General features: G+C 35.6%; 1 protein-coding gene across 7 annotated transcripts in view; it reads left to right on the forward strand.

Annotated features, from left to right (window-relative positions):
* Positions 1 to 25,874, forward strand: part of LOC128993365 (ras GTPase-activating protein raskol) — a 318,987-nt gene that overhangs the window by 290,719 nt on the left and 2,394 nt on the right. For all 7 annotated transcript variants that reach the window (XM_054417218.1, XM_054417220.1, XM_054417216.1 and 4 more), the window contains 17 exons: positions 5,250 to 5,344; positions 7,076 to 7,167; positions 8,442 to 8,542; positions 9,443 to 9,572; positions 11,234 to 11,335; positions 13,479 to 13,663; positions 14,421 to 14,590; positions 15,927 to 16,089; positions 16,756 to 17,014; positions 17,960 to 18,108; positions 19,033 to 19,199; positions 19,487 to 19,761; positions 20,087 to 20,303; positions 21,418 to 21,572; positions 22,530 to 22,849; positions 24,688 to 24,803; positions 25,387 to 25,514. In XM_054417218.1, the coding sequence (XP_054273193.1) occupies positions 5,250 to 5,344; positions 7,076 to 7,167; positions 8,442 to 8,542; positions 9,443 to 9,572; positions 11,234 to 11,335; positions 13,479 to 13,663; positions 14,421 to 14,590; positions 15,927 to 16,089; positions 16,756 to 17,014; positions 17,960 to 18,108; positions 19,033 to 19,199; positions 19,487 to 19,761; positions 20,087 to 20,303; positions 21,418 to 21,572; positions 22,530 to 22,849; positions 24,688 to 24,803; positions 25,387 to 25,514 (2,824 nt within the window). The remainder of the gene's footprint in view (positions 1 to 5,249; positions 5,345 to 7,075; positions 7,168 to 8,441; positions 8,543 to 9,442; positions 9,573 to 11,233; positions 11,336 to 13,478; positions 13,664 to 14,420; positions 14,591 to 15,926; positions 16,090 to 16,755; positions 17,015 to 17,959; positions 18,109 to 19,032; positions 19,200 to 19,486; positions 19,762 to 20,086; positions 20,304 to 21,417; positions 21,573 to 22,529; positions 22,850 to 24,687; positions 24,804 to 25,386; positions 25,515 to 25,874) is intronic.

Genomic DNA, 25,874 nt, shown 5'->3' on the forward strand with positions numbered 1-25,874 from the left:
GTGCAGACGGACGATCATTATCACCACCAGGATACAACCACAAATAAGGGTTGAGATTCAACAGAAACAGTCCAGAAACACAAACTCCATCCCACAGACCGCAGCTTGTACATAATTTACTCACTGAATAATGCACAAAACTGGGCAAGCATTTCCAGAGTGGCTCTTCCTTTATTTTTGACCCCTCCTAAAAAGTTGTAAATTTGTAAGTATGTGTTCGATTACGGTGTTGCTTTACGCAGAGGTACTTTAATTCATTAATTTGTTATTTGCTTTATGTATAGCTTGTACAACCATTATTGTTGAGGTTGGTATCTTAGAAACAATAAATTGAGTGGCTTTTATGTAGGGTGTTTTATATTACAGAATGTTCGCCTCCCCAGAAGACCTATCTTTTACATATTACGTAGACATGCAGCTTGCCTTGGGCTCCGAACCACTGCCCTAATTGTCATCAAATAGTCGAAACCCATTGATGATTGGTTGGATTCGAACCCGGGTCGTCAGGGCAGAAGTCCTACGCTTTTACCTCAAACAGCCGCTAACACAGATAGTTCTCATTGTTTAGGAAATGTTCCCTTCGTTGTGGACCTAAATTACCGGTCACTGCGTTATCACATAGCGTAAAGCCATTGGTAATTGTTGAGATTCAAACCTAAATCTCCTGAACAGAAACGCCACGCCCAGCAAAATAACAGCTGCGTCCTCTTCGAAGCCACCTATTCATAGTGTAAGGATGTTGATAATAAGCTTTCAATTTCCAAACCGCCTTTTTGAAGGGACCGGTAGCCTGGCTTTAGACTAATTCAGCGTAACGGTATTCAAGTAGAGAAGGAAGTGTAGGGTTGCCTTCAGCACGCGACTCCTATAGTCCTGCAGGACACAACTGGCTCGGACATCCTGTGATCCTTCCGTCCTTGTCCTGAGTGAGGGACGAGAAGCATTCGATTCTACGTACGCATCATTCAGTGTTTTTTTCACACAGTATTTTGAATTGGTTATTCGAAAACAGAGAAATTAAGCAAAATATTAATACGAAGTCCTTGATTGCTACAATGTAATAACTTAATTAATCAGAATTCAATTAGTTGCTAAACTGATCCACACTCTTCAAATACGTAAAACTTCCGTCGTGTCGTCATGATTGAACAAGGTTGTCTGAATTACTGATGTATATTGTTTGGTAGCTTATTAATTACAGGGGGGTTACCCAACTAGAGTTTGACAAAAATTCCGATCTGCAACAATCTGCAAAGACAACTTCAACTTAACTTTTTGATGCAAAATTATATCAGTTTATATTTGATTTGTTAATTCTTTTCGTCATAGGTTCTAACTCAGGAAAGTCAAAAGTGGTTTTTGTGGTTTGATACTGGACCCAGCTTTCTTGACTGTATTGGGTTCGGAATAAATTATTGTCCTTGCTAAGAACCAGCTGATCTTAGTCATAATAACGCTACAACAGTAACATATGTTCATTTACTCATCTTCCAATCATAAAACCATATAAAACGTACTCACGTATGCGTCGCTGCATTAACAAATTCTATAGGTAACAAATTCTATTAGTCGTTAGTTCACTCTATCCAACAATTGCAATTATTTTTACCGAGTCAATTGTTACAAACTTGGACATGTGATTGTGAAAACACCGTTACATTTGACTGCAAATGTACAAAGCAAGTAATGACAGGGTGTTCCAATAGACGGACGTTTGGGGTAGGTCACACAAGGGCCTGCCCTAGTTAACCTCTTTGTCAAACTTGAATAATTGCTTTTTAAATATTCAAATGTCATTATTGCTCAACTCTTTCATTGTGAAGTATTATTTATTCGTGGCTTGAAGGGTGGGTAATTTGACTGACCGACTTTTGTGAGTTACTCAATTATTGTACAGAGTCAGTTATTTGAATAGTTTCATACATTGATTTATAATTGACTTAATCACAGAGGAGTAATTTCTGCTTTGTGACTTAATATTGATGGGAATTGTTGTAGGTAGCATAAATTTACTGTGGAATGTAAAACAAAAAAAAAGAACTTGTAACATAAATTTACTGTGGGATGTAAAACAAAAAAATAACTTGCCTGTATTAAACTGCATAGTTTGCAATCCATACAATATAGCAATCTCCTAGTTCATTCCATCATCGTTTGATTGATAACATATTTTAATTGTAAAGTTATCCATATAAGAGATTTCGTAGCGCCTGCAAACCGATTGACACAGCTCTGCTTTCATGAATGTGCTGTGGGATTGCGTTCATTGGCTCGAAGGCGTTTACTGTTTGTCCATGTATGTTGTCTGTCTAATTTTTTTAAGAGGTTGGCGGCCTCTTTTGCCCGTCCACATAGACAAACCGCCTGTGCTTGGAACGTTTACAGCAAAGCAAGGAGTGAGCCGGTACAGGACAAAGGTGAACTGTACGACTGTACTGATACAGAAATAGTCTCGTAGAACATTTATGTTTCTGTCTGTTCATTGGAAATTCATCCGTCATACTTAGGCATATTATGCTCGTTATTTCATAAACTGTAAAGTCATGCTGCTTCATTACTAATTAATTACCTATAAAAATATATTTGTAAACTATCGCTTACCCTCCGGTATTTTAACCAGATTATGTAATAATCTCAATGACTAAGGGAAACGTACAATTCACATCAGCGCACTAAATCTCCAATATACAACATAGAAAAAAATGCTTCTTATTTTACAACCGAATGAGAGTATTATTCAAGGCTACTCTTTCACCTTAGTATACAGGTTGGTCTCTTATGATTCTAATCTTATCTATTCGATATTAAATTTTGTCTTGCTAGATATTATATTAATTGGTCGACAGTTCAATCACATCACATCGTACTTTCATACTATTGTTTGTAAACAACAATTGCTGTCTTATGAGAGGAAACCTATCCACCTCTATATCCACTGAGATGAAGTAAATAAATAAACTTTTCAATAACGTACTCATCTGTTCTGCAGCTTCGCTAGAATTTAGAAACCACATTGTTGACGAAATAGAATTACTGTGAATTGCTCTTTCTCTTGTGTGTTTGCCATATACGTTAACTACAAGCTACTCTTTAGTCTATGTACCCAGCAGTACTCTCGCGTCACTCTCTCCGCATTATCCGCTCTCCTCAGTCCGGACTAGCGAGAGTCACTTTCTACAGTTGGCAATCGTTGACACACCTCATCCCACACACCGCGCTAAGCGATCTTTTGTACATATCTCTCTCAATTCAATTTATCGAGCCGTGATCTTTTTGTATTTTTCTATTTCTATAGAACATGTGGGACTCGCCAACCTTAGTGAGGGTCAACTCGTTATAGGAGAACAAATATTGGGCATATTCTATTTTCATAATAATTAAAAAGATAATAAATCGGGAACTTTATTACATAGCTAGATGTTTTTTGGAGTTAAGTTTTATCACACAGAATAGACCACCATGGTATATTCTGTCCGGTTTTATCTAATAATCTTTCTCTTGTTGATAGGAGAAGGAGTTGTCAACTATAGCTTTTGCCACAGCGAATATTTTATGAATATACTGCAAATCTATATGTACGTTAGTTATTATTGACATCCATCACGCTAGAAAATGGGGTTTAACTCATGAATAGTAAAACTCAGATTGTTTTATAACTATATTAAAGCTAGTTCTTAGATTAAAGCTGTGCCTAGAACGTCCAGGTGAGGTTTTATTTGAGCAAAGCTGCAAATGTGTACATTATAGTCGAGAGTACCCAATCGATTGTGAAAATGCACTTCGTCGCTGTAAACTGGGCTATCATTTCGGAAAACTATTTCTTCAATCAATTATTGTTTATAAAAAGCTTTGCAAGTTGTATTTTACCGAAGTGATGACCCACGAGTTTTAGGCACACCGGGAAACGGTCAAACAGTTATCCGGCCTTGGTCTCATCAGTGCAGATGTGTCTGGATAAACGGACGTCTACTGAACACATTTTCGCCATCCATACCGCAGAGAATTTCTCTCTTTATGACACAATTTTCATAAAAATAAATTCGACAGTAGCAATAGATCGTTGATTGATATTCGGAGCTGCGGCTGGACTATCCTAGAAACAACGGTTGAGGTTGACTAGCGGACGCTCGCTCCATCTACAGTAGTACAATGTGTGTCACCGCCACCGCCTCACTGGTGAAACCTCAACCTCAGTCTTCAGTGTCACTCGGACCTTGGCCCTGACTTTGCCGCGAGTCGCGACAGTTGTGATTTGTGAAACTTGGGAAAGTTGTAAAAAAGTTAGCGACTTGCACATTTAGAAAGGCTCGGCTATGGTTTGGATACTTCCCAGTGATTAAGAATTTCATAAGTTTTTTCATGTAGTGCATTAACGAATTTTTCAAGGTGTGTTTTTCATGTGTTGACAGGTAATTTGCACACTATTTTTTACTTAAGGTACATACTAAGATTTTACTTTCAAAATGTTAATTGATTGTTTCCTCAAGAGGGTTTTTATTGTTGTAGGCCAACTTGTGCGTTTTTATGTAAATAAGACTGCTAAGGTTAGTTAAACTTACACAGCTGTATTTGTAAATTAAATGAAATTGTGAACAAAGTTTTAAATATTTTTTAATTGAAACTCAAGTTCGACATTTTGATAGTGCTTTATCTACGACTTGATTAAAATTAGTCATGTAGTCATATTGATCATAGTGATTGATTGATATTTGGTCATATTGATCAGGTCATTATGATATTTCTCTTTGTAACACCCATTGATATACACACAGCTGATGTCTTACAACCAGCTGTTAGCTCTGTAACAGATTATTTAAAGGGTATTTAAATTAAACCAGTCTTCTTGTGGTAACTTGAATGCATGTTAGTTTACATACAAAAAATGGTTACCCTTTTTAAAAGTATGCATCCTTTCTTAAACTTCATAATTAACAGTTTGTTGGTACAAAAGTGGTCAATTAGTGTGTTTTGCAAGCTTTTTATAGGAATCCCCTCAATCCCTCTTTAAATTATATTTTTTTGTGTTGACATCAGTGGCATTTTGCATGTTTAAGTATCTTTTTGGATATGCCAGTTACTTGCCAATCTGTCCCTCCAAGCCCCAGACACTAACCACTCTATCAACACTTTTGACAAATGATCAATAACATTGAGAACAAGTAGAGCTGTTTTACACTCCTGACTTTAAACACATGTTCAATTCTCTATTTAATTGTACCAGTATCTAATGTCTGGTCATTCTGTTACAGACACATCCTATGAGAAGGCCTGTAGAAGAGGCAGCGCACCAGCCACACCAGTCCTGGGCAACCGGACACTGGAACTCACTCCTTCCCGAATAGTGGTCAGTATCCCATCTCATCCCTTTATGTCCTTTTTTATCTTTTAACAGAATTAGGGATTAACTGTGTTATAACAAAATGCAAAACTTTTACTCCCACAAAATAAGTAGGTAGTCATACTATAAAATAATTTAGAAATAAAAACCTTTTTTAAAACAAAACGTTTTCAAACGCACTAAAAGTAGGAAATAATTTCTAAATATGTGGAGAGTATAAATACTTGTAAGATTTAAAACGAAAAACGTGGGGTGCATGCAATAGATATTTTACAATTACCTTCACCTATTAAACTAATGTATTATTGTCTATTGCATGCACCCCACGTTTTTCGTTTTAAATCTTACAAGTATTTATACTCTCCACATATTTATAAATTATTTTCTACTTTTTAGTGTGTTTGAAAACGTTTTGTTTTAAAAAAGGTTTTTATTTCTAAATTATTTTCTACTTTTTAGTTTTTAATGTGTGTGGATGTTAAATCTATTTCAAGCATCTATATCAGATTAAGACAGAGGCATGTGGGAAGTCTAAGATTTATTTGAGTTTCTTTTCATATAATTATGTAGTACCTGGGGAAAATGTAAACATAGAAAATTTGGAAGCCCATGGGGCGTAGCCCAAGAGAAATATGAAAATTAAATAATATAATATTGCATTGTCATCCATTTGTGAGCTATATTTCGAGTTTCAAGTCTCTCCATGTCTCAACATGTGTATTTCAAGAGCTAATAAAAACAAGCCCATGGGGCGTAGCCCAAGGGAAATATGAAAATCAAATGATATAATATTGCATTGTCATCCATTTGTGAGCTATGTTTCAAGTTTCAAGTCTCTAGCTCGTCGGGAAGTATCAAAATTTGCAAGTAAGCGAGTTAATAAAAATAAGCCCATGGGGCGTAGCCCAAGGGAAATATGAAAATTAAATTATATAATATTGCATTGTCTTCCATTTGTGAGCTATGTTCCAAGTTTCTAGTCTCTAGCTCATCGGGAAGTTAGTATAAAATTGATTGGACAATTTGTACCGGACAAGAAAGCGAGCTAATGTAAACGTTTTAATACCTTCAAGTGTAAACTGTAAACATATTACACATACTTTAAATTTGTTTTCCACTACAATTGAAAATTGCTAATTACAAAATGGCTGATTCCAACAGATTATTGTGTGTGACAGCTAACACATAGTGTTATCCGAGTCAATAAAGTGCAATGTAATTATTAAGTTTTTAAAAATATTTAAAAATATTCAAGATTTTGGCATTTTCACATTTAGGGACAATGGAAGGTATAGAACTAGCTTGAGTTCTCACACACGTCATAAGTTTATATGGATATATATCTTCTCGCCACTACTTTTTTTGTACATACATTTCTTTAGACCAGAAATTTCCTGAAATTATGCAATATACTTGCAGTTGCAGTTATTCTGTGCTGCAGTGAAGGCTATGTGCTGAAATACTATTGGACCTGATAAACTGAAAATAGTCATATCACAATCCAGCAACAGAGTAATTTTTGCATGACTTAGTATAAAAACAGACATATAGAAAACCATGTACTAATTAATACCAATGATTTACAGTTTAGTTATCCTATAGAAAGGAAATTAGTATATAGAAATTATTTCTTTTTCCTAAAAACCTTAAAATTTATCTATCATAATTTTAGCCACCTTGTTTTTATTTTTTATGGAATTCTTAAGCTTAGGAATTGACTATCATTGATTTTTACAGAATTTCTTCTCAAAACGGTCGTTCAGATCAAATCCTCTCAAAAGGACCAAGAGCGTCACAAAACTGGAGAGGAAAAAAGTCGATAGTGATGGGTAAGTTTGAAACTGAAACATTCAGATACAAATGCACAATAAATATGAAGGTCGTGTAAACCCACATGTGTTATGTTAATTACGATGCAATAACTGTGTAAACACTCTACCAGGTACGGATGGCTCTTTGACAATTACAAACTGTTTTTAACTTCGCTCCGATCGACAACTAGTTTCACCTCCTTGTTTTTTGTTGTGTCCACAATGTTAAAGTATTTTTCAAAAATTAAAAGCAACTCTTTTGGAGATGCATTGGATATTAAAAAACTTCAATTGAGGTATGTTGTTGGTATTTTGGTGTTTACTATGAATTTATACTCAATATACAATGTTACTAGGCCTAAAAGTTTTTGTTTTTTTGTACGTTTATTGATCCTTAAGATGTTGTTTTCAATTAAAATAAAACTAATCTATAAAACTTTGAGTTAAGTGTAAACCAAAAACATTGAAGTGCAATATACTCGAGAAGAGGGTAATATCAATTTTATGTCTTGGGTTGAGCAAACTTAAGTAATCGGAAAAGTAATTATTCATAAGTTGTGTTGTGGAAGTAGCATTGCTATTGTAGTCTGTTACTTTAAAAAACATTTTAATCACTGAATTCTAATTTTTAAGTAGTTGATTTGCACAGTAAACTGTTATGCTACTTTAGTGTAAATTGTCAGTATATTCTTTTCATTTAAGGTTTATTATACTGTTTTTAGATGTTGCTTTGGTGAAGGAAAAACTAAATATTTGTGTTTGTAATATTGTTTAAGTGGATTTTGTGCTAAAAATCCATATGTTGGTAGCAATATCTGCTAGGAACTATGATAACTGTAAAAGACAAAAATATTAGTGTTGATCTCGCCACCCTATCTCGTCTCCTTTTTTTTAAGCCCATTTCAATACCAAAAAAGTCCAGATTTCCAAGTACTTTTATTGTATCATTCAAAGCCTTTACATAGATGAGAATATCTTTATCAGGAATTGGAAATCGTGGTTCTACCTATTCTATTCTTCCCAATGCTTTTCCTCAGTAGATATACTCTAACTCAGTTAGACTTTATTTCCTTTTTCCTTTTTTTTTGTCCTAGGACACTAGGCACGAGCCTGGGATTGTTTTTCACATTACCTCAGGCTAAACCGAGGGGTTGCGGCATTATCACTTAGATAAAATCCATTGGTGATTTGGCGGGATTTGAACCTAGGACCTCTTGGACCCAAGTCCCGCGCTCTACCTCAGTTAGACTAAGTATGACCATGTGTTTGCTAATTTTCTGTTCTGTCTGTAGTGTCCCGGTAGCTCCTAGACTCCGCACCTCAAGGTCCCACGAGTCCCTGTTGTCCGGACAAGCCCAGAGCGTCATGCAGACCTTGGATCTCAGTTCTGGAGGTCAGTATTCCTCATTTCCAAGGTTCAGTTTTGTGAACCAAACATTATTTTAACAAAAGTAAAGTAAGTCTCGTTTATAATTAATTTTTATAGCCCCAGGATTGCGTAATATGACTAATAATGGTTAAAATGTACCTTGTCAGACAATCCTTGACATGTTTTGTAGTGTCGAAAATAAACTTGCTACATGTTTCGGTGGTTATTAATTCCACCATCGTCAGGCACACAAAAGGATCTACTTCCAGTCCTGCTCGCGGCAATGTACGTGCATAAGTTGATAGGCCTATCTGTTAACCGTGTATTTAATCGTTTCGTGTTTTGTGTTTGTGTTAAATGTATGTAACAACTCTGACGACACCTCAAGAAGTGGATCCTTTTGTGTGCCTGAGATGGTGGAATTTAATAACCACCGAAACATGTAGCAAGTTTATTTTCAACACTTCGTTTATCTCTAACCTAAAACTCATCAAGTCTTAAAAGGAAAATCTCTGTCTTTCAAAACTTACAATCCCAATTAGTGCAATTTAAACATTGTTTTACTCGTTTTTGTTGATTTGCCGAACTTGTACTGCTGAACAGGGTTAGATTCTTGTTCTTCTTAGTGTTTATATCTGAGTTATAATAAAAATATAATAGCAGCACTGTGCATAAATTCCTTAACAATATTGATTTACTGTCACAAAAGAGGCCAATAGTAATTTTTTGACTATCAAATCACATATCGTAGATTTTTAAATGACTTAAGAATAAGTTCCTCTTACTAATATGGTCTAGAAATATTTAAATTACTGATATTAGTTTTTGAGTTGAAAAATAAACTGTAGGTCTATGTTTATTTTTACTTTTTAAAAAAGATCTAAGTACCTACCTAACTAATTTGATTTACCATCTGTTTCTCAGGGGTTGAGATCAAGCCACTCCACGCCAGTGTGTTGGGACGAGAACATTGTTTCCAGGTGACACTACCGGCCGGCGTTGCGCGGTACTTCTCCTGTCGCACGGCCGAGGAACGTGACAAGTGGGTCCACAGGTAACACAAGCGCTGTATTCAACCTTGTTAAAATCATAGTTGGTTTTACCATTTATTCAAAGAAGAAAGTGTATTCCACAACACAAATCACTAGCTGATATAGACCATTTTTCAGTTTTAACAATGAACAGACCTGGTCTTGGACGTTCCTTTACAAAGTAGACACACAAACACAATTTTGTTTCTAAAATAAAGGTTACTTTCTTTCTAATTCACACAGTAGTTTTGAAGAACCAAATTTTCCTAGAATGTCTTTTCCTCGCTGCATAATGTATGTGTATAACGGAAATTATACAATACGAGCACATATATACATCAACCTTGTACGACAGGCACTCTGCATGTAGAATAACCTTGAGTACTGGCTAGATATAGAACGATCACCTCTATATAAGTAAAAAATCGCAAAACAAAAAAATCTATTCATATGGAGAACATTTTGCTTTGTATATAATTTTGTGTTGAGTTTTTAGATATTACACTATTCTTCCCACCATCAAGGAATGACCTTTAATTTTAGCCCTCTCCAATGCTTCTCAAGCACCCCAGAATTTTGGCAAACAGAATCACCTTACAAAAAATTAAATATACAGATGTGTCGCATAACATTTTCTCAATAAATTTATTAATGCAATTTAATGATATCCTCATTCATTAATTTTTTAAATATTAAAAGTACTAGTAATAAAACGTTTTAGACACTTGCTTTTATGCATAAACATCTAAAAGCAATTTGTTTGGAGTTTACTGTTATTATATTATATTAGGTAGTTCGTACTGTTTAGTAGCTAGTGTTAAGGAAATCAATCATGTTAGGAGGAATAACAAAAAATAATAATTTGGATCTCAACAAGTACCTATTTAGGTTTACTATTTATAATAAAATTGTTGATGAAAAACGTTTATTACAAGTATTTGAACCTTGAAAGAGAAAATCCCTGCCAAAATTATTGTAAGTTAATTAACTTATGGACAAATTTGTTTTTTATAAAAAAATACCATCAGAGTCAATAGGAGTCAGCCTATCAGTGTAAAAAGCGTATTTACACTTCCCAACCTTTGATTACATTCACGCATGTGATACCATCTTCCGTTGATAATTTTACTATGAGCTGTGACGTATTTGTTGCTGTTTGTCCTATCTTGAGGCAATAGTCAAGATAAGGTTATGTGATAAGAGGTACCTTCAGTGTAGAAGAAACTAGGTGTGATAGTTTAGTGGAATTTGTGAGCAATATCCAATGGGTTCGACAATTTCAAACAATGAATCAAACGAGGAGGATGTATTGAATGACACAAGCACATCAGGTGGTGACTCAATGGAACTAGTTGTGTGAGTAAATTTAGCGAGAATTGAATAGAGAAAGTCAAAGTAGTTTTATATGATCTGTGGGGGTGCTGTTAGAGTTTAGAACAAGTTTTTACTTTTACCTTGGCTAAGATAAGTGTTAGGATTATACCAAAGCACAAACCGTAAAATCACTCTAAATCAACACATCAAAGTTTGCTTCAGATTTGTCGTGCACTTTTTAAGTTAATGAGATGACTCCCTTATTCTATTCAAACCATTAACATAAACTTAAAAATAGGTATGCCACAAGTCTGTTACCGTGCTTGTGTTCCTCATTGGAAATGTTATCCATTGAATATTTTGATTTCAGCTTGCGGAAGTCAGTTCAACCAGACCAAGACCAAATCAGACGCACAGACAACTCATTGAAAATATGGGTTTTGGAAGCAAAAGGAGTGGCCAACAAAAAGAGGTAAGGAATCATGAAATCATAATAATTGTATCGGTTTTGTAATTGATGCGATGCTATTTTGTGATTTTTATTTATAGTTATTTATATCCACGAATTGTGGATATTTATAGGCATACACTGTGGATGCGATACTCCCTGTTGTGGGTTAACGTCCGCACGAGTGAGTACTACGACTATCCGCAGTACTATCCTGATAATTAGACCAATTCGTATATACCTAGGAAAAATGTGGTTCGGATTCCACTATAAACTGTAGGTCCCTACCATTAGCTGTATGGGCTATTAATTAACAGCTGTGTCAAAGGAATGTCGGCCTTAGTCATTAACAAGATTACAAGTTCGCGCCACTCATCCTACACTCATCTCCATTCATACTTGGCTTAAAATACCTACTATTATGGTCGCCATTTCATTGAACAGTATTAACAGTATTAAATTGCCAGGGCCACTTTGGGGCCCCAGATGCTTAAGATTTTTTGGGGACACAGAAAAGAGGAAAATTCCTCCAAAAGAAAGGGGGGAGGGGAGCACAATTATCTATCTGGCCTAAAGCTCATCATATGCAAACGGCAGGCCTGTTAACTGCTTTAGTTTACTGTAATTTCTATGTAAAAGCAACAACAAGTTCTTCATAAGATTAAATACCCCCGCCGCAGCAAACCTGCCGACTAAGCGAATTTCCATTTGTCTGAATTGATTTTCAGTTAGGCCTAAATATATTTTAATAACATTAGGTTTAACGAGTACCTAGGTTTGCTGCTACAAGGAAACTAATAAAGTGTGTTTTTGAGTAAAATATTGATAGCTTAGTACAAAATAAATAAATTTGCCAAATTTGATCAAAATATATCCATAAACAAGCAAACTACAACATATGACAGTATTCTCCATAAGAATAACATGGGAATTTTAAATTTACAATTTTTTTAATTTTCTCGGTTACTAATAATCGAACAAAAATACTTTTATATACTAAATTATTTGTTTTTTTAAGCTCTTTAAAAAGGTTTAAAGAGAAATTGGGAAATTTTGTGTTTTGAGGGTCAAAAGTGAGAAAAACCAATTTTTACCCCATAAAACCCCCCGTAAAGCCCCGTTCCCATGGTCCGATCGTGCTGGTTCGCGAACTCATTCAAGTTTATCCCGCTTTACACCTTTAAACCAAATTTCATCAAAATCGGACAAAAATTACTCAAGTTATCGCGTTCACGGACGTATATATATATATATATATATATATACTAGCTGTACCCACGGGCTTTGCCCCGTTTAACTTCTTAATTTTCAAGATGAGCTCGTTCGCATGGCTCAATTACGTCCTGGTTGAAGTTCGTTCGCTACGCTCACTCACCTATAGGTTGGAGCTAGTTCGCTGCGCTCACTTGCCTTCGGGTTAGCTCGTTCGCTACGCTAACTCGCCTCCAGGTTGAAGTTCGTTCGCTACGCTCACTCACCTTTTGGTTGCAAATTAGCTGTTGTCATAAATTAAAAAAAATAATAGTGCTGCACCCTGTTGGTAATCCTTGTAACTTTAATGCTATTGAACATCATAGAACAGAACCAACTTGTTTAATTGAAACAGCTGATAAGATTCATTAATTCCTTTTAAATATAAAAAATCATAAGGTTAACATGGGAAACTCCAGAGCCACTGGGGCGGAGCCCGAGGGTCCGATCAGAATAAAAACAACTTAGTTTTCCTATTTAATACCTAAAGAATCGGTGTGCCAAATTTCAGCCTCCTAGGTAAATGGGAAGTGGGAGAATTAGTGATGAGTGAGTGAGTGAGTGAGTCAGTGAGGGCTTTGCCTTTTATAAGTATAGATATATATACATATATAAAAATTTGAACGAATGGTGTTTTTGGCCTCTGGGGACATCAAAATGAAAAAGTAAATCGGTCCCGGGTCTAGGTCTTACCGTGCCACCTACGGTAATAGCTACTTCCCTATAGGGAAATTCGCTAAAACCAAACCAAAAATGTGTGTAGTAGTTTTCCAATTCCTTTTTAAAAATCTTAAAATAGGTAACTTTTTATATTGTATTTCTTCTACCCGTCCAATGACCTATTAAAACATTTTTAACTTTTTGCAGAAATAGTATTTATTCTTCTACAGATGTAGTATATTTGACTCTTGTTTAGGTATTTCTGCGAGGTCTGTCTGGACAAGACTCTGTACGCAAGGACGTCCTGTAAGCAGAAAGGCGAGTTGTGTTTCTGGGGCGAACACTTCGAGTTCCACAACCTTCCTCTAGTCAATGTAATCAACATAAACCTCTACAGAGAAGCCGACCGTAAGAAAAAACGGGACAAGAATATGCTTGTTGGTGAGTTGATTTTGACTATGGTAAAACTTCTGCTATAATCAAATTGTGTCTTTAAATTAACTTCCACTGTTATCATACTGCATGAAGCATTTGACAACTTGTTCTGTTATAATTTAGTATCTTGATGTTAAAGTAAGTTGGGGATTAAGGTGTGGTGCTTTAAAATATACATTACTGAACCGTAACTGCAGTTGAATCAATATTTGTATACATTTTGTTCAATAATGACAAAACCATCAAAAGTAATTAAAAATATAAGGCTTAAGTTAGCACTAAACTTTAAAAATATGACAATAGTGTTCTAAAATGTCTATAAAATGCAAGCCTTTCCATGACATACTTTAACTCAGCCTAACTTTAAACTTCATATTAAATGTATTAAAATCATTGTGTTTCCTCCTTTTGTTAAAGTATTTGGGGTGCTTTTAATTTTCATTACTTTATATTTATTATGTTACATAAAGCTTTATTTACTTTAAATAAATAGGTATAATAATTGTGAAATATCTAGATACATGGGCTAGTCAACAACAAAACGCTTAATCTAATACTGGACAGAAACACACCTTGAAATTATCTGCAACTGGTGATAAATTTATAACAAGAACACTTTTACCTTTTACCCAGATAAAGCTGAAACCATTTGAAAAATCATCCTTTCCTAAAGGTTCTCGCCATTCACTCTAAAAAAGATAAAGGGTTGAACTCAAAGCTTCCTCTTCTGCAGATACTAATGTGCTGAATGTTTTTGCCGCAGGGAGTGTCAGTATCCCTGTCCATGACGTCACCTCCAGGTACCTCACAGAGAAGTGGTACCCGGTGATGAGTGACAAGGGAGGAGTCAAGGATCCTCCAGCACTGAGGATAAAATGTAGGTTCCAGTCTGTGGACATCCTGCCAGTCCAGGTCTACCAGGAGTTCCTGCAGGTTGGTACCTCTGGAGGATTGTAAAACTTTCTTAATCGGAGGATTTATTAGAAAAGTTTATCTGACACTTGTCGAAATGAAAAAAAGTTGTTCTTATGAAACTGTAAAAAATACTCAATTTGACTAGATGTTTAAACATGTTTTGATAGTTTTCATTCTGAAATAATTAATTTATCTTAATAATATTATAAATGTGAAAGTTTGTGTGTTTGTTTGAAGTTCAATCACGGATTAACTACTGGACGGATTGGGCTGAAATTTGGCATGATGATAGCTCACATTCCTGATTAACATATAGGCATATTCTTATCTCAAAAATCCATTCGGGCTCCACCCCAGTGGCTCTGTAGTTCCCCGTGTTAACCTTATGAGTACCGGTATTTATATTTAAAGGGAATTCAAGAATTTAGTCAGCTGTTTCAACTAAAAAAAGTTGGTTCTAGGATATGCAAAAGCATTAAAAAGTTAAAAGATTTACCAACAGAGTGCAGCACAATATTTTTTTTGCATTTATAATAAGCAGCAACAAAAACTGTGGTACACAATGAGAACTAACTGTCAAAGTAGGATTGTTTACATTTATGTTTTTAATTTCTTGAATAATTTGTGATATTTTGTGAATTTTTGATAGTTCATTTTTCTCTATTGTTTAGGTTAAGTGGTAGAACATTATGGCTATGGTAGATGTGTAATACTAATACTGTAAATTTAGAGAAGCAAATAGGCCCTCATTGCAAACGCCAAGCTTGAGTATAACCGCAATAAGCATTTTATACTTATATGCCGATCCCGTATGAAGGACGGGTACTCTGCTAGTTAATGTATAATATGAAGTTGTGTGACAATGTTTCTTTGTGAAATATATTTAAAAGTGCCCTAATAAAACGACTGACTCTTTTTCATTGGGACACCTTTCAGACATGTGTCTGAACTAAAAAAAGTTTGAACCATCAGTTTAAACTTCCTGACTAGTAGTAGTACCAAGATTAATTGATTGACATGTTTCAAAACCACCCACTTTATTGTACCTTTGTGGGCAGAATATGAAAATACAGTAGTATACCAAACAATAATGGGGAAAAGAATAATAATGTAACTGTTGGCTTGAGGATAAAGCAACAAATGTGTGTTAGTCAAACTGAGGAGGTTTTCCAAAATCCGAACCAAGAAGATTCAAATATGAAGGTTTCTACTGTAATTTTAAATTATTAAACCCGTCTTCCGTAAGATTTTATTGCATAGTATGAATTTTATTCTGTTCAAATTGTTTGCAGAGAGGTAATTAATCAACTTATTTAACCTGTCAAAATATTTGATTCTAACTTGGATGTTGCAGTACCTAAAAACGGAGTACAAGTCGGTGTGCGAGGTGTTGGAACCAGTGATCGGGGTGAAGGCAAAGGAGGATATTGCGACAGCTCTGGTGCACGTCATGCAGAGGGAAGGTCTAGCTAAACAGTTCCTGGCCGACATAGTCATGATGGACATTGAGAGGATCGGTGAGTAAACAAGGAAACGTGTGTGTGAAACAGTCTAATAGGATATCCAGTCTTGAACCTTTTAAAACTTCTCAATGAAATTACATGATGAAGATATTTTGAAAGTTTTGTAAGGTTAACATAATTCATATCATGTACAGTTAATTTTAAAGTTCCTGATGGGTGTAGTCATGATAGATGAGTTAAATTTGGTAATTCAACATTAACATTGTTATTGTTAGTAAAAATTGTCTATAGGACTTCAAAGAAAAATACTCAATGTAATTACTCTGTGATAATTTTTATGTTCCGGTAATGTTTATAATAATGTTTTTAGTATTGAAAACTATGGCATTTTCATCAAATGAATTGAGTTTATATTCTGTAATGGAGTAACTACGAAAGATGAATTGATATACTCAGATCTGTATAATTTGGATTTTTTCATATGATTAAATCGATTAAATTTCAAGGATTTTGTAAAAATTTGTCATTTTGCACAATTTCCCCACACGTCAAAACAATTTATCATAAAGTTTGTTCCCATCATACCTCCCATTGCATTGTTGTTTTGAAATCACAATTTAGTGAGATTTATTTATTCACTTATGGGAAGTGACTGCATTGTGTTAAGACTACTTTATAGACTGTTTCCTGACAGTACTTAAATAACCGGTTATTCAACAGAAGACGATCGGTTGACGTTCAGAGGCAATTCGTTGGCAACCAAGGCGATGGAGGCTTACTTGAAGTTGACGGGAGAGAAGTACCTGCACTCCACACTGGGAGAGCTGGTGGCGGGGGTGTTAGGAGCGGGGGTGGACTGTGAGGTGGACCCGCTCAAGGCGGGAGGAGGAGCAGCACTGGCGAGGAATCAGCTGAACCTACGCAACGCTGTGGAGACTACATGGGCCAAGATATTGTCTTCTGCAGCCACCTTCCCTGTGTGAGTAGACAGAGCAAGTTGGATTGTCAAATTTAATACAGCAATTAAATGCATTAATTTTGAGAGTTAGTGTGACAAAATATTTTATTGCAAGTTTTGATGTAAAGTTTATCCATAAAGTGTAGATAAATATGTCCTATTTTGCAAAGACAATTTCCTCAATCCTAGCATAAAGTAATGCTCACTCCAACTTTTCAGTCTACTTAAATTTCAATTTTTAGTAACTTGTTAGGTTGATTTACAAACGTTTTGGGTTCTACTGCATATCTAAGATCTTGATGGACTTCTAGTCAATTACTTACTGAGGAGTTGAGGGGTTATAAATAGTACCATATTAAAAAGAAATTGCCAGTTAGATTCTGAGAAAAGCCAGTAACATTTTGATTGCTCAAAAATTGATCTAGGTAAACTGGGTGATTCCTGGACAAATAACCAACTGATCAATTATTAGTGTAGGCTTATTTTCAAACATCTGGTTCCTATGATTTACTTGAAGTTTTTAACACTAATACCGAAACCCCGGTCTGACAGGCCCACGGGAATTTTCAAAAATGCATGTTGGCAACACTGTTTACTTGGGAGATTCCATTCCCGCAATACCTTCCCCCCTTTTCCTCCCCTACTTATTGATATATTGTTTGTTCATTTTGCAAGGGTGCCGTGACCTTGACAGGTTGTCTGTTCATAACATGCCCATCTCAGAAGCCCATCGTTAGTGTATTTTAAAGCGGGGTCTCACAGGCCGGGGGTTTCGGTTTGTGTGTGTCTAAGCAGGGTCCATTATTTTTCAAATGGGGTCTCAAAGACCGGGGGTTTCGGTTAACGTCAGCCTAGGTAGGGTTTCGGTATTAGCGTTAACACGATAATAGGCTTATTCTTTCATCATGTGTTTAGTGTAACACAATGAAGTGTATGAACATATGATCTATCAAGCTGTGGTTGCAGGGAGCTGAGGGAATGTTTCCAGCTGTTCAGAGAGAGGTTGGTGGCATCAGGAAGGCAGGACATCAGTGACAACTTAATCTCAGCGTGTATCTTCCTGCGGTTTCTCTGTCCAGCCATCTTGTCTCCAAGTCTCTTCAACATCACACATGGTCAGTTGATTTTATTGTATTGTAGTTAGTATTTAAACAAGAAGTCCCTTTAAAATCTTAAAACTATTTTTAGATTATCTAAATCAGTTTGGTAACCAGCAGTAATGGTAATTGGTAATGGTCCTTGGAACAGCACCTCAGATAAATTGAATATCAGTTGTCTATTTACATATTCATGCGCAAACGAATATATGTATGCTATGGTGTACTGTTCAACATAAGAAAGTATAGAAGAGAAGCACTGACCAAAACACTTTTTTCACTCAAATATTGTTTGTTTCAATGTTTGCTTATTAATGATAACGAGAGGTCGTCCAGTGGTCGAAACTCGACCAAAAATATGTAATGTACAGACTTCTCTATTTTCTCCCTACACTGTAAATAAAACATGTGATTTGAGTTTCTTCCATTTGTTTTGATTTTCTGTTTATATTTCGTTGTTATTTCGTAACCAGCATAGCAACCCATAAAATCCATGTTAATTTTTTCAAATTTTTAAACTAATTTTTTGTGCTTATCTTTGAGCCTATTTTAATTTATAAAGGGATTCTGCACACCTACAGGAAAATAGCTTTCTAACGGTATGCGTAGATTTTCCCTACGATGCACACGAGCTGAGAAAAAAGGTTTTAAAGAAACATGCTTGCCTATTAATATATAGATAGATACCCAATGAGCAAAGTTTGAACTAAAAAAATGAGTTTTTAGAAAAAAACTGTCACTATAGCTGATGAGTGTTTAAGCACAGAAAGGCGACCAAGTGTACTGGCAACGCGAATGGATGAGACTGCTGATGTTAAAACAATTACACACTATTTACAACCATGACAAGGCTAGTACGACTGGCCAACTGAGTTCATGAAATTGGTAATTAATTGTACATAGTCTCTGATAAATTTATCACAAGCTTCCATTTATTTCCAGAATATCCCAACGAAAAAGCTGCAAGAAATCTTACTCTCGTAGCGAAAACTCTGCAGACTTTGGCAAACTTTACAAGATTTCAAGGCAAAGAGAATTTCATGGAATTCATGAACGACTTTTTGGAAAGAGAAGCACCATCAATGAAGACCTTCCTTCACAGTATTTCTGTGAGTATTATTATGATTTGTGTAAGATGCCAGTTTTTTTTTATGACATCGGCTGAACCTGCTGGTGTCTATTTGCAAATGCAGTAATTAGTATGAGGTTAGCAGGGCTTTTGATTTATGGGAACCGGTAATAATTTTTGCATCATATTAAATCAACTTAACGAAACAGGAAATTATAATATACCATCAAAATGTTCTCACTTTTACCAGTAAAAGACTTAGATTACAACAATTCTAAAATATTTATCAAGCAAACAATAAAATCAATGTCATACTTGCATTCACAGAGCGGAGTACCCAAAGACGGAAGTCTGCCAGTGGCTCAGTTTGAAGGATACATTGACCTTGGCAAGCAGCTGAGTATCCTGCATATCCTGCTGGTCGAGTGCGTGTCTAAGGTAGGGCCTGGGAGAGTGACCGAGGTAGAACGCCTCAGTCGAGTGCTGGAGCGAGTGCGCTCAGCTCTCACTCAACCCCCTCCCCTCTCACGGCAGGTGTCTGCGCCTGACACGCACGACTCTTCCATCAACAACTACCAGTCTCTACAGAGAAACATCTTCAGGTAATTAGGCCTACTATTGGTGTTGTACTAAGTTTTGTGTGGTTGTTTTTAAATTGTTTCTTTAAAGGTATACATTTATTTACATACCCTGGCAAAAATCAGCACATTTAAAAGAGCAGATAAGAAAATTGTTATGGTAAATATTTTGCTTATGTGGAGGATTTAATTGATTAAAAACTTTGTATGGTATGAAATATATACCTATGAAACCCCCAAGATCATTGTAATTTGTGAGGTTGTTTTGGTTTTATTATATCTTTCTTTTTGCAATTTCAAAATTTGTCGAGGTTAGTATCAACGATCTAACATACATTGTGTGTTGTAGGTTCAACGACCCAACTGTCTGTATGAACGGGAACGGCCCGCTTCACTATACTACCAGTGTCGGGGTGGGGGGTTCACCCGGTGTTGCTAGGGCGGCAACTCTGCCTCGCAACGCCTACCTCCCCTCTGGCAACCAGCTGCATCCCCACAACCACAACCATGACGAACAAACCACGTCCTTCAACAGCCCGGCGCACAACCGCCATCATCCACTTATGGTTAGAATCTGACTGCAGTTACCTTAGTCATTAAAATTGTTATTTGTTCATGTGTTTTTAAACATTTTGCATTGATTTGCTATTGTAATCTAACTCCTTTCGATGTGATGTGCGGTCATTCATGTTTGCCTTATTAAGAGTTGACAGGATTACTGGCCATCTTGGATTTTCTGCCTATAACAGCTATGTTAATGGTTGAAGCATACTACAGCATTGATTATTAAGATAAAAAGTTGCAAAATATCTCATTTTATAGCTATTGAAACCGTGTATGTGATTTGATATATACTTTTTAATTTTAATTGTTCTATTTTGTCAAACTACATAAATATATTGACTTAAACTGTGATTTTTCAACCTCCAAAACAAAAGTTTTAAAAATCCGAAAAGCAATTCAATTCATCAGATAAAATGTCCTGCTCGGTAATTAAGCTTACAGTGCATGATTAATGTGCTTCAACCACTTTTTCGCCTGCATCTCACGGTCAATGGCAATGCAAAATTATTGACTCCTGCCGACTCTTAAACATTCTTTTAAGCATCTTATGCAACCAAGAAAAGTAATGCCTCCTTCAGCGCTAACAAGCAAATAATCCTCACCTAAATTTGGCAATAAATGAACATTAGCTCAGCTTGTTCGGCATACCAAAGTAGGATTTTGTAGGTGTGAATAAACCGTTTCAATTACACTATGTTTGAAAATATTTTTTATTACTTAAAACAAAATACCAATTAAAACAAAATTTTCTTGAAACAACGAGTTAGATATTAAATTTTGAGAAGGCAATGATGAAAGATGGAATAAAGAAGTTAAATGGTAGCAAAACAATTTGCATGGCATGAACTGAACTACTATAGTCATTCTATAGTGGGGGCTGGTATCGTGATAAAGTGTGGGGATTTGGTCATCTAGGTCCCAGGTTTATTCCTACTGATCAAAAACGTCTTAAGCCACCGGTGCGGGATGATGCCCCGGATCGGCCTATTCTGAAGTAAAGTATAAAACAGTTAAGAGCTAGTGTGAAGCGTCCTAGAATGTGAAGGTGGAAAAAAAGACATTCAAGAACTTTTGTGTTAAAAAAATTCCAATGGCTGATTTGTCCATATGTTGCAGAGAGGGGTTAGAGGAGCCTCGACAAACACTGCAGCTCATCTGGACGAGCTGTCTGACGAATGTGAGCTTGAGCCGCACCACAAGGGATCTCAAGTCTCCATCTCAACATTGAGCAACGTAGCTTCCTCGGGATACCAGAGCTTTGCTGCCTACAGGTGGAGTACAGGACAAATAAAACTACATGTCTTAGCCTTGACAAATATTTATTATGAGTTCCTTATAATTGTGTTTTGGTGATGGATTCCCACTGCTTTAACCCATTGGGTAAGGAATTAATGCGCTACCTGCAGCACCCTCTGGTAGCAATTAATTTTACCGAATTTGTAGACTTTTACTCTAACTGCTATAGAAAGAAAACCTTAGGTAATAAATTAATAATTCTTTCACCATTTTGTTCACAGTAAAATTGTCTACAGAAAAGTGGTAATTGGATAGTCAAAGTTCTAAACTAAAAAAAAAATACATATAAAGATTATAAAAATAAAAATTTTAAAAACAATATTTTGAAAGTAAACTTGATATACAAATACCAAGATAAATCTAGACACCAAATAACACTACTAATATAAAGTTCAATCGATTCCCTACGTAGAAAAATTAAAAGTTGTGTACTTTTATAAGTAATAACATTTTTTTTTAATTGTTTGTTTACCTTACCGCACCTGATTTTTGGTGATATGTGGTTTCCATGGCAACACAAAATTTTTTGTTATTCGCTAAACTAGATGAGTAAATACGCAAATCAAGAAGCAAGATATTTATAAACATTATAATAGTAAGAAGAAACAAAAAGGGCGAAAAATAATAATAACTAAATACCGCATACTAAATAGCGGCACTCGTAAGTCGGCCGCCGGGCCTGCAGCGGCCGTACGAGTAACGCTCGTAAGTCGGCGCCAATGGGTTAAAGTAATTTTGTTGAGTCTCAAATTTGCTGCTAAAAGTTTGAGTTTCAGCTATGGAAATAGTATACAATACTTTGTAGAGTTAAAATCTAAAATGTGGAAGAGTTATTTGTTTGTGTGTGTTAATCAAAAAGTCAGTAAACAAAAAACTACATCCACTTGCAACACGTGTTGAAAAAATATTCTAAATCCTCACTGTTTTTCCAGCCAAAGCAGTAGCCCCGTCGACCTGACCATCAGTGCCAACAATGCCAACAACAATGTCCCCGCAGCGCCTCCGCTAGCATTCACCAATCCCGTCTACCAGCATCACCACAGGCCGGCGCGACGCCCTCGTCAGAGGTCATGTTCATCATCGTCAGAGGACGCTCCCGCTGCCGAGCCCTCTCCTCCTCCTAGGATCCAGCTTGGCCTCCGCGCCCCCCGCACCAACCCTCACACTGGCCCTGCTTGGAGGTCCAATGTAACCATTAACCCCCATCCACCAAAGCAGACACTACGAACCTACACCAGTACACCTTCAAATGGTAAGTAGGCATCATTTCATATTAATCTCATGTTTAGACTTACAAGCTGTGAAAATTATCTAACATTTAATGGATGGTGTAGGCTAATTCTTCTTTTCTAAACAGTTCTAAGACAATTTTATTTTATTTTTTTTAGCGAATTTCCCTATAGGGAAGTAGCTATTACCGTAGGTCTCATGGTAAGACCTAGGCCCGGGACCGATTTACTTTTTCATTTTGATGTCCCCAGAGGACAAAAACACCATTCGTTCAAATTTTTATATATCTATATATAGATATATATATATATATATATATAGGGTGTCCCGGAACACTCTACCAATATTTTAGGGCATTGCTCCTGGGTAAGAAACAAAACTAAATATCATATTTAAACTGTCCGGAAGTCCTTTGTTACTCACACATTGCCATTTTGTTTTTTTTTTCAGTTATTAATTTTTTTCTAAAGAATGGTTTAACATACGAAATGGAAACTTTGCACAAACATTTAGGATAACAAGACAAAGCTCCAAAAAAATTATCATGATTTTTCAAATTCATAAAACAAAATGGCGGCCATTTAAAATTTTTGTAAAGTCAATAGTTTTTTAGTTATTTTGTGTAGCTTTGTCTAATAATTGTCATAAATGCTTGTGCAAAGTTTCCATTTCTTATGTTTAACCATTCTAAAGAAAAAAAATTAATAACTGAAAAAACAAAATGGCGGCTGTGTGAGTAACTAAGGACTTCCGGACAATTTAAATATGATATTTAGGTACGTTTATTACCCAGGATCAATGCCCTAATATATTGGTAGAGAGTTCCGGGACATTCTGTATATATATATGTGTCCATCCGCACGATAACTTGAGTAGTTTTTGTCCGATTTTGATAAAATTTGGTTTGAAGGTGTAAGGCGGGATACACTTGAAGGAGTTCGCGAACCAGCATGATAGGACTATGGGAACGGGGGTTTATGGGGGGTTTTATGGGGTAAAAATAGGGTTTTCCCATTTTTGACCCTAAAAACGCAAAATTTCACAATTTCTTTCTAAACCATTTTGTAGAGCTTAAAAAAACAAATAATTTAGTACATTGAAGCGTATGTGTCTAATTGTTACGGATAAAATTCAAAAAAATTGTAATTTTTAAATTCCCATGTTATTCTTATGGAGAATAAGTCAACTGTTGTAGTTTGCTTGTTTATGAACATATTTTGATAAAATTTGGAAAATACATTAATTTCTTACTAAACTACAGTACCTTTTAACATTTGACATTTAAAAAAAACTTTTTTACCCTCCCTGTTGCAGCAAACCTAAGTATTTGTTAAACTAATTCTGTTTAAATAAGGGAACAAATGTGATATTTTTAAGGAGACATTTTAGTGTAAATCCAATCAGGCAAATGGAAATTCGCTAAGTCTGCAGGTTTGCTGCGGCGGGGGTATTTTTTTGTAGAAAAATCTTAAACCCTGACATAGTTTATCTAGTAATGAATGGTATAAGATTCTTAAAAGTCATAAATAATCTTGAGAGGATCAACATCCGAAATTTCTAGGCTGTTTATCCTTTAATCAATCCTCTAATAATATAAGTTTATCTCTAACCTGAGATCTCTTTGGGTTCATGTTATCATGTTTTGTTAAAGTTCACAGATTAGGATTATATTTAAGTTTGGAGAATTCAATTTACCGAACAACCACAAAAACTATAAGTTATCTTATATTATGATTTGAACCGTAATCGTATTCACTTGTATATGATTCAAACTCACTTTCATTCTACATTTTCTTGTTCTTTCTTCCTTCTCTGTTATATTTTGTTATGAAGTACTTACCCACTTATTACGATTGGCAGGCCTGCAGTGTCGCCGGATGTCGTTGGACTCAACCCGAGACCTGTCTGACTCTTCTGATGAAGACAGCTGCCGCAGTAGACGATCCAAGCCCAAGAACTACCGCAGCATTGAACAAGTACGTATATATCTTCTCCATTTAATTTCCAAATCAAAGAATTCATTCAGTTTCTCTAAATTCATCAGTTTATCTAATCTTCTTAATAATCTCAACTAATTTAACTTTCCTGTAAATATGCAAACCTTCTCCAGACTTTATATTGGCAATAAAATGGCTTAAATTAATGTTCACTTAAAGAGTCTCGCTCTTTAAGAGTTAAGTTGTTGTTTCCACAAAATCTTTTGATGAAAACAATACTGTTTGAATATACAAAACTCTTTTTTTAAGGTTCACTACCATTTTTTCTGGTATTTACATTTTTCCATACACAACACTCTTTCAAGTACAGTACACTTTATTATATTTTATGACATTAAACTTTTTTTGAGGTTTGTTCTTTTACCGCTTTTACAGTACACTAAAATTTATGAGATGTGTTACAATCTTTAGAGGAACATTACTCCTCTGTCAGTGCACTACACTTTTTTGAAATGCATAGTCTTTTTTATCACTCTGATGAGTATAGTCTATCGAAGCATTAAAAATATTCTGCAAAATAATGCTTGTGTGTTTTATTTTTACAATGATTGTGTTCTTACAGTATGAGAGGGAGATAGAGAGACTGCAGGCCAGAGTGGAAGATCTGAAACTCAAACTGGACAGTCCGTCACCTTCCCCCTCCCCTCAAAACCACCATGACACGGACAACATGAAGAACATCATTGAGAGGTGAGCTTATGACGAACAACTTAATTAGACTAGAGGGGTATTTAAGCGTTCAAAGATCTGGTTCGATAGCACACAACTGACAGTTAGGTTTTCATTAAACTTACCTCTGTGCGTAATATTAAATTTGGTTTCAACCAGAGACAGTGTTTGGACCTTGTCAGAGGGGGGTACCAGAACCTTGCAGAAAGGAGGAAGGTCTTGGGGTTTTATGTTGTTTATTATAAAATAATCTTTAACATTTAGTTCACATTTTTAACAGGAAACAAAATATTTTTTCCCACAGTCACCAGACAAAGTGGGCTTCCTTGTACAGATTATAGTATAGAAAGCCTAACTTTGGTGCACGGTTTTCACTTTGGC

This window comes from Macrosteles quadrilineatus, unplaced genomic scaffold (assembly GCF_028750875.1).
Source record: "Macrosteles quadrilineatus isolate MER2022 unplaced genomic scaffold, UCM_ALF_1.0 Scaffold_4__1_contigs__length_99947679, whole genome shotgun sequence".
Taxonomy (NCBI): Eukaryota; Metazoa; Arthropoda; class Insecta; order Hemiptera; family Cicadellidae; genus Macrosteles; species Macrosteles quadrilineatus.